Source organism: Montipora foliosa, chromosome 4, assembly GCF_036669935.1.
Source record: "Montipora foliosa isolate CH-2021 chromosome 4, ASM3666993v2, whole genome shotgun sequence".
Taxonomy (NCBI): domain Eukaryota; kingdom Metazoa; phylum Cnidaria; class Anthozoa; order Scleractinia; family Acroporidae; genus Montipora; species Montipora foliosa.
The window spans coordinates 19,840,289-19,854,459 of NC_090872.1; the positions used below are offsets into that span (position 1 = coordinate 19,840,289).

At 39.0% G+C, this 14,171-nt stretch overlaps 1 protein-coding gene across 1 annotated transcript in view; it reads left to right on the forward strand.

Moving 5' to 3' along the window:
* Positions 1 to 4,863: 4,863 nt before the first annotated feature.
* LOC138000210 (acid ceramidase-like) overlaps positions 4,864 to 14,171 on the forward strand; it is a 28,174-nt gene continuing 18,866 nt past the window's right edge. The window contains exons 1-5 of the mRNA XM_068846459.1: positions 4,864 to 5,022; positions 6,762 to 6,808; positions 10,146 to 10,227; positions 13,195 to 13,278; positions 14,162 to 14,171. The exon at positions 14,162 to 14,171 is cut by the window's right edge and continues 69 nt beyond it. Of these exons, the coding sequence (XP_068702560.1) occupies positions 4,960 to 5,022; positions 6,762 to 6,808; positions 10,146 to 10,227; positions 13,195 to 13,278; positions 14,162 to 14,171 (286 nt within the window). The 5' untranslated portion in view covers positions 4,864 to 4,959. The remainder of the gene's footprint in view (positions 5,023 to 6,761; positions 6,809 to 10,145; positions 10,228 to 13,194; positions 13,279 to 14,161) is intronic.

Genomic DNA, 14,171 nt, shown 5'->3' on the forward strand with positions numbered 1-14,171 from the left:
CTATGCGAAGAAAGCAGAATTTAGCAAGTGATCTCGGTATCCAAAAAGAAAATTGGGGGTAACCACGCATTTTTCAGAGATAATTAAGCTTCAATTTGGAAAAGAACGCCATACATTGCTTTGTATTTTAAAGCTTTTCACAAATATTATTGATTAATTATCTTCCAAAATGCGTGGTTACCCCCAATTTTCTTTTTGGATTTCAATAACACTTGTTAAGATCTGCTTTTCCCGCATATTCAGTAAACCGCGCAAAAATACCTTTGAGTAGGAAACGACGGCTACGAGAAAGCCACATAACAAGTTTAGTTAGCAAAAACAATAGCTTTGCACGCCTCGCACGTGCGTTTTACATTTTGATACATTTCTTTGCGGTTCTCCGCTTGACAACGACGTGAAATGATCAAATTTCAGGTTGTGTGGAGGACGCGAGCATCTGACGATGACTTTAAAATTTTCTCTCAATATATCCGCACCGTTCTCACCAATTTCATTCTTGGAATGTGGACTCACATTTTCCATGCCGAGTGACTTGAAGTAAGCGCAAAATTATTACAGTGACGGGAAATAATATTTTTAGACAATTTTGTCGTAGCCGTCGTCGTCGCCCTTGCTTAAGGTCACTAACTACATGAGTGACCTGTAATGCACTAGTCAATTGAAACCACGGCCCCCCACCCCACCCCACCCCCGAGACATAGCGGGGAAGTATCGGGGACATTGCCGAGGTATTGGGGAGTTTAAGCAAAGACGACGGCTACGGCTACGGCTACGCCACGAAGCAAGAATATGATTGGTTAAAAAAGGAAAAATACTCGTGCTACATGTGCAACACGAATTTCCGTGCATTTCTCTGCCGTAATCCACAAAACAACAACGTGAAATCTCCAAATTTTAGGTTTTGATGACAACGTGAGCATATAACAATGAAACAGTTATTTTCTGTTTTGACTTTTAAACCGTTCGAACCCATTCAGTTACAGGGTAGTTCGTCTGTATTGTACAATGTGAACAAGACGGATTAATCGCGAAATACTTGCGATAGCGCTAAGTTATATTTTGGACGGACGTTTTCGTTGCCGTAGCCGTCGTCTTTGCTTAAACTCCCTAATACGCTTTTACACCCGCGCATTTCTCCCGGGGGATGGAGAGTGTAACAGTTTGTTAAAATTAGCGGGGATTTTTCGCGGGGCTTGTAACGCTAGCCTTGACAACGTCCAAGCATCGAAAAACGTTCCAGCGTCAACATGACAGAGACAACAGAGAAGGTAAGCTATAACGACAAATTAAAGGGTTTGATATTTACACTGTTTGGGGAACATTTCTTTCTGTTCCCTCCTGGCTGCTTTGCCAGATTCCGCTCACTGCAAAGGTATATACGACAATTCTACTAGCAATTGAAAAAATGTGATGAAAACCTTGGCAGCTATCGCGTTTGTCAGCGATGCAAAACAATCATTTTTAATTAATATGAACTTAGCAAAACCTTTCAGTTACACACTGGGGACACGGCAGTGGAGATTGTAACACACAATTTTCGCCCGAGGGACGGGAGAAAGTTTCAAATGTAACACTGTACGAATTAATGCTACAGCCCCCGCTAAGTCCCGGGGGTGGGGAGATTTCAATTGACTAGTGCGTAACCCGTCGTTTCTGAGGCAGAAAATAGCGGGTGATTGCTGGTGATATATTCTCAAGTAACGCCGAACTCAAAACCTTTACTCGCCAATATTCGTCATTCGCAGCTACAAGAAAGACGAAACACATTTTGAACAATATATACGTTACCTTAAAACGCGAACTTCAAAATATTCCCATTTCGGACACACGCCGCAATCATTTACCACAACTTATACTTATTAAAAAGCTAACGTCCAAAATAAGACTTTTAGCCTGAGGAATGTTTTAGTATGTTCTTAAAAGTTTGCTTAATTTGACACTCAATGTTCTTGTAAAGGAAAAAACGGCATATGTATGTTTTTTTTTTCCCAAAACGATAGTTGCACTCTCTCGACAAAGAGACCACATAAATGGCGTTGCATGCGAAAACTTTGCAAGGAGAAAATAGATAAATTTCTGGGGCGGATCCAGGATCATCCGCGAAAAGCTATAAAAAGGGGGGTTCCAACAAATGGGCCGCCGAAGGCGGACTCACCTGGGGGGTCCTGGTGCATGCTTCCCCGGAAATTCTGAAATATAAGTCCTCGGAAATGCGATTTCGAACGTTTCGAGGGACGATGGTGGATGAACGCGGCCTCTGCTGGGAACCACAACTCATTAAAGCAAGACCAGAGAGTCTCTCGGTTGTCACGTGGTCCGTAGGTAGCCCTTGACTAGTTTTAAAGTGCTGTTTGAGCGCTCGTCATCAGCTGATGTTACTGGAATTGTTCGGAAAGATTTCAGGATCACAACCCTGTAGTTAGAAGGAAAGTGTGATCAATAAAGCGGTCATTTGTTAACCTAAGGGAAATTTGAACAAAAACAAATTGAGTTACTTCGAACCTGTTAGGCAGGTTGAAGAGCGTCTGGTTTGTCCGTCTTAGATTGCCACTTTCTCATTCAACGATCATATTCAATGTCGAGAGTCTGTCGGCTTGGGAGATGTGACAGATACATCCCGGAGACTTCAGCTATGTCTACATTTGTGCCGCTACGATGGCGCTTGGCACAAGACCAAGCAATTTCATACATTGTCATAAACAGGGTAGGAAAATTAAGGTTTTTCTGTCATAATCAGGATAAGCAATGTAGAAACCCAGGAGAACACCCCACCAAAGTTTGGATGAAGTATCCACCCCGGGTCAGTACACCTGAATAGTGTAACTCTTCCAGTTTAAAGAAAGATTTATTGCAACAATTCTCTCACTTATACAGTACATCTTACGCAACATTATCTACGTAGAATTACTCGTAAAAATGTAGTGTTCTTCTGCCTATAAATAACTTGTACAAATGATGTTGTACAGTAATTTACGCAATAGGGCTTGTGTATTTCGACCATACAACTAATTCTAGATGTATAATTATTAACCAATCACAGATTATTGCACGTTGACAGGAGCCCATGGCGTTGATAAGCTGACTGACAAACGAGGAGCGCGACAACAATGTTCCAAAAATAACCACTTTGGGGCCTAGGAAAGTCAATAACGAACCCGTTATTTTACCAAGTAAGCTAATTAGGAACCTCACTCGTGAACCGCCATGTTTACAACAGAGCATTTCAGGCGTCCCAGTCTGCACGAAACCATCTCTCACCTCTGTCTCGAGGAGACCACACGCGCACGGTTCTAACGTTACGTTTATGCCTGTATAATCAATTGAAATGTGAATTCCTGGTAAAAACCATCATGTTAATTTTTTTGTTAGGCTATGTAACAGAGAGACAAAACATTTGCGCATGCGCTGACGGAATGTGTGAACAAGAGAGAAAAACGCAGTACCTCCAGACATGGCGCTGGAGCGTCGTACCAAACGAGTCATCCCGGGATTTCGGCCCGTGCGATCGCTTTTGGACGCCGTTGGCCCTTCGCTGCTTTCTGCTACCGACCTTGCCTCCCGGTACGGCATTGAGGGAGAGATATGTCGGGCCCTAAAACATATGAGACAAATCCCACGCCTACTCACAGCTCCAAACCGCCCTTGTCAATTTAGAGTAAGAATTAGTTGGCTTATATATTTGAGGCAAAACTCATTTTATCTTTCATGTGGTAAGCACTGGAGTCGCAGATTACAAAGTGTGCGCACGCGCCCTGCTAAAGGTAACATACATACAGGCATGCATAAACTTTATTTCATCTCAATTTCAGAATATTAAACTACAAGAGCTAATATCTTCGAGACACAACATTTACAGCTAAAATACATAACATATACAGATACATACTAATCAAGTGAAGCTATGATCTTCGCAGTTATGAGCGCAATTTTTGCAATTGCGTAGAGAAGCCTGACCAGCTCCCAACGTCTTCATAGCTCAGTTGGTTGGAGCGTCGCTCCGGATCGCGAGGTCACGGGTTCAAACCCCGTTGAAGTCCTGAATTTTTCGGGCTTCTCTACGCAATTGCAAAAATTGCGCTCATAACTGCAAAAATCATAGCTTCACTTGATTTCATATCCGCAGTTCATATATGATTCATGTCATATACCATTTCATCATAGATACATACTAAATACATAACTCTTGGGTTTCACTCACGTGATCAACAGCCATGTTTTTCAACGAAAACAAAAGAAGACGTTAGCTAATAATAGCTTTCAATTCCCGGAGGATTGGATCGGGACACCAACATGACCGCCATTTCATTGTTTGGGAAAACCAACATGGCGGCCGTGACGTCATGTAAAATCCAAGAATATTTAAAGATATATTAATTAAAAAGAAAAGCCGCTGTACAAATGCGGCCCTGGATTCCCTTTTGAAACCTGTAAAGTCAGTGGTACGGATAAAATGAGCTTGCGCGAACTGATTGTTCTAGGTTTATTGAGAGACAAAAATATAGTTTACGTCATAGAAAGTTCGGCGTACGGGGTTTTATTCACGAGTTGTTGCTATTCTCATGTGATGTGTAATAACGTAATTTCAAAGAAGATCATCATGATCATAAAACGAATTGAAGACTGCCATTTTGTTTCGTTCACTTATGTTTTTCCCCAGAAGCTGCACGTGTTAGAAACTGAGTGTTTTTTCTTTCAGTTGAGGGAGTTCGACGGAACCTTCCTAACTACCCCTGGATATCCGCCTCAGAATTTTCGCGGTTTATCTTCCGTTTTGTCTGTTTGACATTTCACCCCTCCCTAGAAAGACATTCTTTTTTGTCGGGTCATATGACTCGCGCCTGAGCTGAAGACAATAGCCTACTTACAACCGTACCCACCCCCAGAACACGAAGACAAGGGGTAGAAATAGCTGTGCGTAAACATTTAGATACCCAGTTTTCGTCCTCTTTTGAAGGAGACATGGAGCTCTCATGGGTTTTCTTGTTGAGTGCAGTATTCTTTGGAGCAGTTTCGACGCTTTCAGTAAGTTATCCCATTTTAAAAACGACTCCCAATTGAACTCCAGCTTTTCCAATACGACATGACACTTCTGACATAATCGACAATGAGCTCTCTCGAATTCTTTTGCTTGGCATAAAAGAGCATTCCCTGCTCGCAGAGATCTCTTTTCTTTTGCTTTCGCTGTGCTGACGAGTACGTCAGAGGTCTTTTTCCCGTACTCGTCAGCACAGCGAAAGCAAAAGAAAAGAGATCTCTTCTAACAGGGAAAAAAGTGCACAAATTCTTCTTTGAGAGCTGATGTTACTTCTGGTTAGCTCTGTCACTTTGAATGCTTTTAGTTTCAACGCGAACTTTGTGCTTCGTCATATGCTCTTGTACCCTAGTAATAATCGAAATTCATGATTTTTTAAGCCAAAAAGACAATAATAACCGACCCTTAAATGCAATTTCCTATTTTTTGTTTCCCAAGACTTGTAGAAACCCATCGTTTCAAATAACTTGAAGGAAAGTTTTGAACAATGTTTGTCCATTGTTTGGGTGTGGGAGGGGCAGGGCAGAAATTAGCGGGGGGAGGAAAACCTGGGAGGGTCACAGTTTTTTTGAGCCCTTCGAAAGGGATGGGCATGAAAAAAAAAAAAAAGGACAACAAAAGAGGGAGCGTCACAAGAAATTAAGCCGTTGTGATCATAAAGGGATTCTTTAAAATTATGTTATAACACAAACACAAGCCACAATAGGTACAGTATGTGTAAATCATGCCATACAAAGTTTTTCCTGCCATGTGAACAAGTCAAGCTATTGATGGTTTTGAATGCAGTGCATGTATCTTGGTCCTATTATCATCCTATTGAGCCAAAAGCTTTTTTGGTCCTGTTTCTCCAACATAAATATCACTTGCATGGTAGGTTTGCTTTATTAAAAGAACTGAACCATTTTTCTTCTACAACTGTGAAACAAATTTGGGGGGGGGGGATGGTGTCAACAAATTTTAGGATGAATTCCAGGGCAGGGTCAAGACTTTTCAATCCCTTACCTAGGGAGGGTCATTCTATTTTTGCCACTTTACTGAAAATCTCCACCCCTCCCCCTCCCCCCTGCTAATTTCTGACAAGTCGGACCTAACGACGCATTTAAAGCTGAGTTTTTAAAAATTACGATATTCAAACTGCTGAGTATTTGGCTATTTGACTATTCTGTGGGTTTGAACCCTGGCCGGACCAAGAATCAAAGAGTCAAAAAAAAAAATACATTGAGGGGAAAGTGCTACCTTCGTCATACATCTGGAATTGGTTAGACTTTCAAGTCAAGTCCTTTCAAGGATTATAAACAGTTGGCCCCATCTCACAATCCTCACTGTTAACACAGTGGGACATTAAAGAACCCATTGTATGCATTATAATTTGCAATTAAGAGGTGGACATGGAGTTGCCAGGTGGTAGATCCTTGCTGGCATAACCTCCCGCACAGTATTTCACTGCTCAAGCGTTTTAAGCAAACTAGATGGTAGTTGCAAAGATTTTCTCTGCAACAACCTTGAAAGTCTTCAAGTGTATTTGCAGTCAACTGGAAAGCAACCAAGCTAAGCAGTACGACTATTTTCTTGTGAAGAATTTTGAGCAGTGTTCTCTTACTGACGGTCCTGACCAGAGTGTTAAGCATTGACAGACTCCAGCTGGGCATATACTTTAAATAGTTTGGTCTTGTTAAAATTTCAAAATTAATATCATGCTTCAAGCTACTAATTAATTTGTGTAACTTAGTTTTCAGACCAAGATTGTGTCACTAGTGCTTATCCACCAAAGGAAAGGTACTGTATTAATGGCAAACTGAAAAATCAGAGTCCCAGGCAGAATTTGAACTTACGTAGGAGTTGCAATGCCCATTGGGCATTGCCCCCTAGAGGGGTCTGGGATCATGCTCCTCCAGAAGGTTTTGAAATTGTAGACCCTTAGGGACACATTTTCCAGCATTCTGAGATGCAAAATTGGATAAAGAAGATACCAACAATAACAATATCATTAAGTTCTTCAACAGTAAAAAAATCCATGGTTATTATAAGATAATAGATTCAAATCAGGATCAGGTGAAGAGTGAGACATTGACATAAAAGGTAATGTTTCCCTTTACAAGAAAATAATGTGTTGCTGTATAAATAAAGGCCAAATTCAATCCATGACTAAGTAACACAATTATATTTACTTATTGTAGGGGATACCATAGATGTATAGCTGGCCATGTCGAAATTGTTGTTTTTTTCCTGCCTCAAAAGCCTCTTTCATAATCTTTTTAAGTTCACTCTTCCGCTGTCGATCCTCCTGAGTAAGGACCTCTGTAATCCAAACAGCGTTTAGCTCACGTTTCCTCTTGATCACTTGAAAACGTTCTGGACGATACAAAAACTTGCACATGATAGGGGGTTCTATTATTTCTGACTGTTCCGAGGCGATGGGCATTCTCGATGACAAAATAACAAATGCGTAAGGTCATAGCATGCGCTATGGTTGCCTGGGTGCAGAGACTGGTGCTTAAATATGTGCTTAGCCTAAAAAAAATGTCTGTCTTAAGCACTGCTGAAGCTGGAGTAGACAACAGAGACTAACATGGATTTGAACCTACTATCTATGTAACACTGGACTAGTTGCTCAATGGGTAGAGCATCTGCCAAGCATTAAGGAGCTTGTAGGTCCGATTCCCGGCTAGGACTTTAATTTTTCAGTTGTCCATTTTCCAGTTGCCCAGCAGTTACTTTCCCATCCTTCTGACATGTACATTACACCTTAAAGATAAACCGTTGCATAAGCACCATTGGTATCGTGGTTGCTTTACTATCATTTGTTGCTTTCATTAATTTCTTTTAAGTGAACAAATGCTTCCTTATTTGATCAATTGTTTATTTAATTATGATCTTTTGAATTGGTCAAGACAGCTAGTTGACAACCAATAGACCTTATTCATGATCGCCGCCATGTTAGATTTGCTATTGTCATGCAAATTAGCTACACACTTCTGAGGGGGCAAACAACACAAATTCGATAGGTTATAACGAACATCTTAGCCACACAGATGATTTGTTTCACGTTCATTGAATGTTTATCACTTAAGTAATAAAATAGAATGATTACACAAGTTACTTCGACATTTTTTTTTAGTGAAAAATGAGCAGCTAATGAAGTAGAAAGTCAAACTGTCAAAGGCAATCCAAAGATATAAAATTATTATAAAAGTTACTTAATTCTAAATACTAAAATGGACTTTTAGCAATGTTATTTCAATATTTCGACTAGCTCATTCTCTGCAATTTGCCTTTTTTCCAATGTTTGCCCCCCAGCATAACACATGGCTAATTTGCATGACAATTTGAAAACCAACATGGCGGCTATCGTGAATAAGGCCTATTGGGTTGGCATTGTGTCTAAATTACATGATTTTTTGGGCAGATTTCTTTATGATTGCACTAATATCACCTTCAGACAACAGCTTAAATGATCATGAAACGTTCGCACATTCCACTTTAGGGTCTGGTGGTACTTCGAGCAAATCTGATGAAATAGCATGTGTGGATTCTATTTCGTTTCGAATGTCATCAATCTTCTTCACAAAGAACCTTGCAATGTCATTTGCGAGTAAAGTTTTATTCAGTTGATCCGGGAATGTAGGAACAAAGTTCTCTTTAATGCCAAGGATCTCATTTGCAGCTCTTAAAAGTTCTCCATTTTCTCTCAGCTTTCCTTCGAAACTTTCTTGCACACACAACGAGCTCATTAAACCATGGGACAGTAGGTCTTAAAGTCTTAGTTACAACTTTCAAGGGAGCATGATGTTCCAGCACTGATGATAGTGTAGCATTATACTTTAAGGCCATAGCATTCAAATCTGTTCCACTCACATCTTCTATATACAAACGATTAACCGCACATATGTCGGAATCTTTCAAATCACTTTTCATTTGATTCGTATCAATCAATCTTAGCTTTCTGTAGGTGATGGACTTAACAGAACTTTAGGTCAGGTTTGTATTATGATAACCAGCATAAAATGGCAGCATATGATGTAGCGATCAATTTGTACTAGTTTCTCAGACATACGAGTGATGATAAGATCTAAAATGTGACCATGGAGGTGCATAGGCATAGTAACATGTTGCTGTAGATTGATTGATTCAAGTAAGTTTAGAAAAATCGAAGAAATCGGATCCTGATGACCTTTGTCAGTATGAATATTAAAATATCCTGTGGTTAGCAGTTTCTCTTTCCTCAGTAAAGAGATTCCAGATAATCAGAGAACTTGTCAAAGAATGCAGATGTAGAGACTTTATGATCTTTGGAATACAGTGGTCAATAGACAATAATGATGCACGCATTATGGAATGATGATGTCACAATCCACTCTGAGAATTCAAACGAGTCTTTTTGACCACCATCCACACAGAGATGGAGCGTTGTATCAAAGCAGTCAGAGCATGGATGTTAAAAGATAAACTTAAACTGAATGATAAAAAAAACAGAATTCTTGGTAATGGGGACGCGACAGCAACTAGACAAAGTATGCAACTCTACACATTTTTGTCGTATCATGCCGTTGATGTTCAAACTACACTCTGTCTGGTACCAGCCAAACTAAGAATTAAATACAAAATTTTATTGATGACTTAATACAAGGCAATACGTGGACTATCTTCTGATTACACACAAAGTCTAGTTCAAGTCAAGGAGAAATCGCTATATAATCTCCAATCTAATAATGATCTTTTATTGGCTCCACCAACTTTTAAATCAAACAAGACAACAGGAGACAGAGCTTTTCAAGTGGCAGCAGCCTCTGAATGGAACAAACTTCAAAAATCACTTAGCCTAGAGAACAATTTAAAATCTTTCAAAACAAAACTTAAGACATTTTTATTTCAAAAAGCTTATTATATTTTTTTACTTTCTTCAATATCCTATTATTTTATATACTTCTTAATTACCACTGTAAATATGACCATAAATAGTCATAATTTTTAAACATTGTAAATAACCTTATTGTTAATTTTAAGCACCTGAGATCATTTACCTATTGGTCATGCGTTATAAAGTACTTAACTTGATTGATTGATGTTGCGCTTTAATTTTTCATTATTACTAAATAGGTGTTTTATTTTTCAGCAAAGTTGGCTGGGAAATCGTGAATCTTGATCTTCCAGCAGATCAAAGGTATAATGATCTTGCTGAAAAGAAAACACCACAGGTTAGTACTCTTACCACAAAAAGAGAGTGAATTACCATTAATCTAATGGATGCCCCCTCTTAAACAAATGCCTCCTGTCTAATAAGGTCCCCTCCCACGTTTGTATTAGACACTTCTCTTAAATAAGGGGGTGTTCACAAAAAAACTCATTTTGGGGGTGGGGGAGGGACTGAGGAGTAATTGGGGGGTCCCCTCCAAAAATTAGACATTTAAAGGGGGGTGTTTGAAAAATATAAACACTCCCAAGGGGGCTCCGGTACCTAAAATAATGGCAACAAAAATTAATTGTCATTAGCCAATGTAAACACAATTTAATAATAATATTCAAGTGTGTAAAATAGGGTTGACAGACCTACACAACTCCCTTGTATGTGATCTGGTTTTCTTTTCCTTTGTCATAATTTTGCTCTCTAGTACATACTTCAATGCATGCCTCTTTTAGGTGCTTCCAGTAAGATTTCATTTGGCAATGGTTTTTGTTCTTTGAGACTTTAGATTTGGACCTTCATACTGTACTGCTGCTTCTAAGAAATTAGTTCATCTTGATGATATAGTTTTGGTTTCTTGGTATTGATTAGACTGCGAGCAGTCCCTTCATAAATCAGTTGAGCGGTCCGCTTTTCTGAGGCAGGAGGCTTGGGAAGAGGAGAGAAAGAAGGGACTACACCCTTTTCTGTAACTGACCCGTTCAGAATTTTCTGTTGCACCGGCATCGGGATTAATTCGAATTGGGTCCATTGACAATGCACTGCTGTCAGGTATTTTTGACGAGTTAATTACTTTTTGTCAGATTGTGCTTTGATTTTCCATGCATGGGAAAAGATAAGCGCGACGTGGCTTTTGTGGTAGATTTCGATCATTTATCAAATGGGAAATGGAAAACATTGAACCCAAATGAGAACAGAAACTTGCAGTCGAAGCTGTCCCTCGGTCATTTTATTCATTTGCGTGACAAAACCATACTGCCTCCGAAAAGCGGGCCGAAGGGACTGCTTGCAGTCTAGGTGTTGATTTTCTCTGCGGTAATTGTAATGTGACCTTTTGCATGGCCTCATGCTTTTGCATCAAATTATTTAATTCTAGACTCAACCGATAGGCTTGTCCATGGGAGAAGTGAGTAGTTTAAAGTGCATATGACATAACATTTTTTATTGGCTTGTTCAAAAGAGCCTTCAAATTGATGAAGAACGGTGTTTATTTTATTGTGATCATAGCTCTTTTGGTTGCCGAGTTATGGTTGCCGACGTGTGACGTCACATAGTGGACACAAAATGATGTAAAAACTGAAACCTTGTACAGTTCTTAATCATTACAAAGTTCCATGATATGGCCCACTGAGACGTTTCCATGGCAATGCAATGGGCTCCAGGCCCTCTCCATCCAAAGGGTAAAATCAGAGTTTCCCTCCCCAACAAGGGTTATTTGCTCTTGATGTTCATTCAGTGGGTGTAAACGAATATGGACATTACACAGCACAAGCACAAGGAAGTCTGTGAGACTCTGGAGCAATAAAAAAGGCATTTTTCATTTAGGGAAGGTAGAGGTCTGGTAACGATTATGTTGCTATGGTGACATCATAATCACTATCACAATGTGTAAGTTTGGTAGCACATCAACCCTGCAAAATCTCAACCCTGCAGACTTCATATTTGCAAAGATATTCCATATTTTGTGATTTTACATAATTTTGTGTCCACTATGTGACGTCTCAAGTCCTCTAATTTGCATAAATGCATAAATCAAAATCTTGAATAACTTGGCAACCAAGATTGCTATCACAATAAAGTAAACACCGTTCTTCACCTTTTTGAAAGCTCTTTCGAACAAGCTAATAAAAAATTTTGTGTCATATGCACTTTAAAACTTTGTCCTGGGCCCGGCATCCTTTCGTTCTTGAACGCCTGTTAGCTGGCTTTATTAAGGCTTTGTTTGCCCCGCCTTTTTCCTGCGTTTTTTAGGAGATCGTTACGCTTTTTGGAGGCATTTTTCTATTTTTGCCTTAATTGTTTCACTCGTTCTTCTGAATGCAGGGTGTAATGGTTAATTGTACTAAAAGAGGGTCTCTGAAAATATTTAATGCATCAAGTATCAAATATTTTTGATAGCAGATAATTTCTCATCATTCCCCCCCACCCCCAACAAGTTTTTGTGAATGCTCCCTAAAATCTCCTTGCTATAGTTCTCTTCTTTTTGAAATTCCATGATACACCTTGTTTACCTCAAAACATTTGCATGGACATCTTCAATAGAAATAAAAAACTAAATATGGTTTGAATTAATAAATTATGGTCTGCAGCCTGCTGTAGAAAACTCTTGAATTTTTTTACCAAAAAGATGTTTGTTTTGTTGAATTTGTTATTGTTATGAGAATAAACATCTCTTTTGACCCCCCCCCCCCCCCCCCAAAAAAAAAAAAAAAAAAAAAAAAGCCTGGACTTTCTTGGTATCTAACAGACACTTGACCAAGCATAAATGTACAAGATCATTTTATAGTACACATTTCAGAATCAAGAAGATCTCAGAACTGTGGCCAAGGTGATTGGTGCAAATATATTTTTCATCCTGGGTTTCTGGGATGAACCAGCGCCCATTATTTAGTGCACATCATTCCTGTTGATTCATATAGTTGCAGGCTTGCAAGCCTGCTGATACCTTACCTGTTTCCTCACCCATTCAGAGATGGGCATTTTATTGAAAGAGCATGATTTTTTGTTAGTAGTCAACTGATGATGTTTGTAATAGTGCCTGTCAATAGATATGATTCAGTTACATGTACAGTGTTGTTGTGGCTATCCAATGCAATGTTGTTTCAGTTCTCTACAAATCAACGCTCTCTCATCTGTTTTTTCATGAGTGAATTTAACCTTGAATTGGCTTTATTTGGCATTGTTTAGCATCTGGTTTTGATTAATTTAAGCAACAATCGTGGTACATCCTATAAATTCACTGTGATGATTCTTTTTAAAGCTTTTACACCTGCTGGGTTTTATAAAGAACTTCACAAGCTTTATCATGGATGGCAAGCTATTTGGCTTTGTGGACAAAGATCTAGTAAGTCTTGTTAAATTTAATTTTGAAAGGTAGCATAGTATCATGAAGAATAATTTATCATTAAATTTGAAATTTGTAGTGGGCTATAAAATTTGAGGAAGTGTGGCCATCCCCACCCAATATTATAAGTCTGAGAGCTCTCAAGTCTCACGATGCTATCTCACGCTCTGACGCCGACACGAGCATTTCTCACGCATTGGCACTTTTCTTGTAGAAGTGAATTCCAAATTTGTTCCTTCACTGGCACTGAACTTTGGCCATGCTCAATCTGTTCGTATGCGACCAATTTTCTTGTTTCTTCAGGACTTTCACCTGTTAATATATGAAATATATACATGTAGGCTGATATGTTAGCTTGGGCTGAGCACAATAGCATGGACTCTCTTAGCAAGCAGCATGAAAAAAACAAATAACTGGCAGACTTGAAAGTGCATTTCCAGCGATTTGAGAAGAGCAAATTTAAAAAATATTCAGGGGGAGCATGCCCCCGGACCCCCCTAGAATTATTGTTCGCCAGCTCCAGTTCAAGAAACACAGGCCACGTATGCCTTTGCCGCAATCTCCAGCAAGCATCTCACTCTACAGAAACGTTAAGGCTTGACAGCACTGTATTAATGCCAGTCCCAAAAAAGGTGTGGTTTCATTCTAGTGGAGTAACCTTGTTTTTTTTTTCTTTGTTTTTGTTCACAAATTTTGTTTAGCATTGTGGTTTATAATTTAGAAATGCAATGTCTTTAAGATAATAATAATAATAATAATAATAATAATAATAATAATAATAATAATAATAATAATAATAATAATAATAATAATAATAATAATAATAATAATAATAATAATAATAATAATAAATTGAGTTTCAATTTAAATGTTTGCCTTTTAGGCTCCTCTTA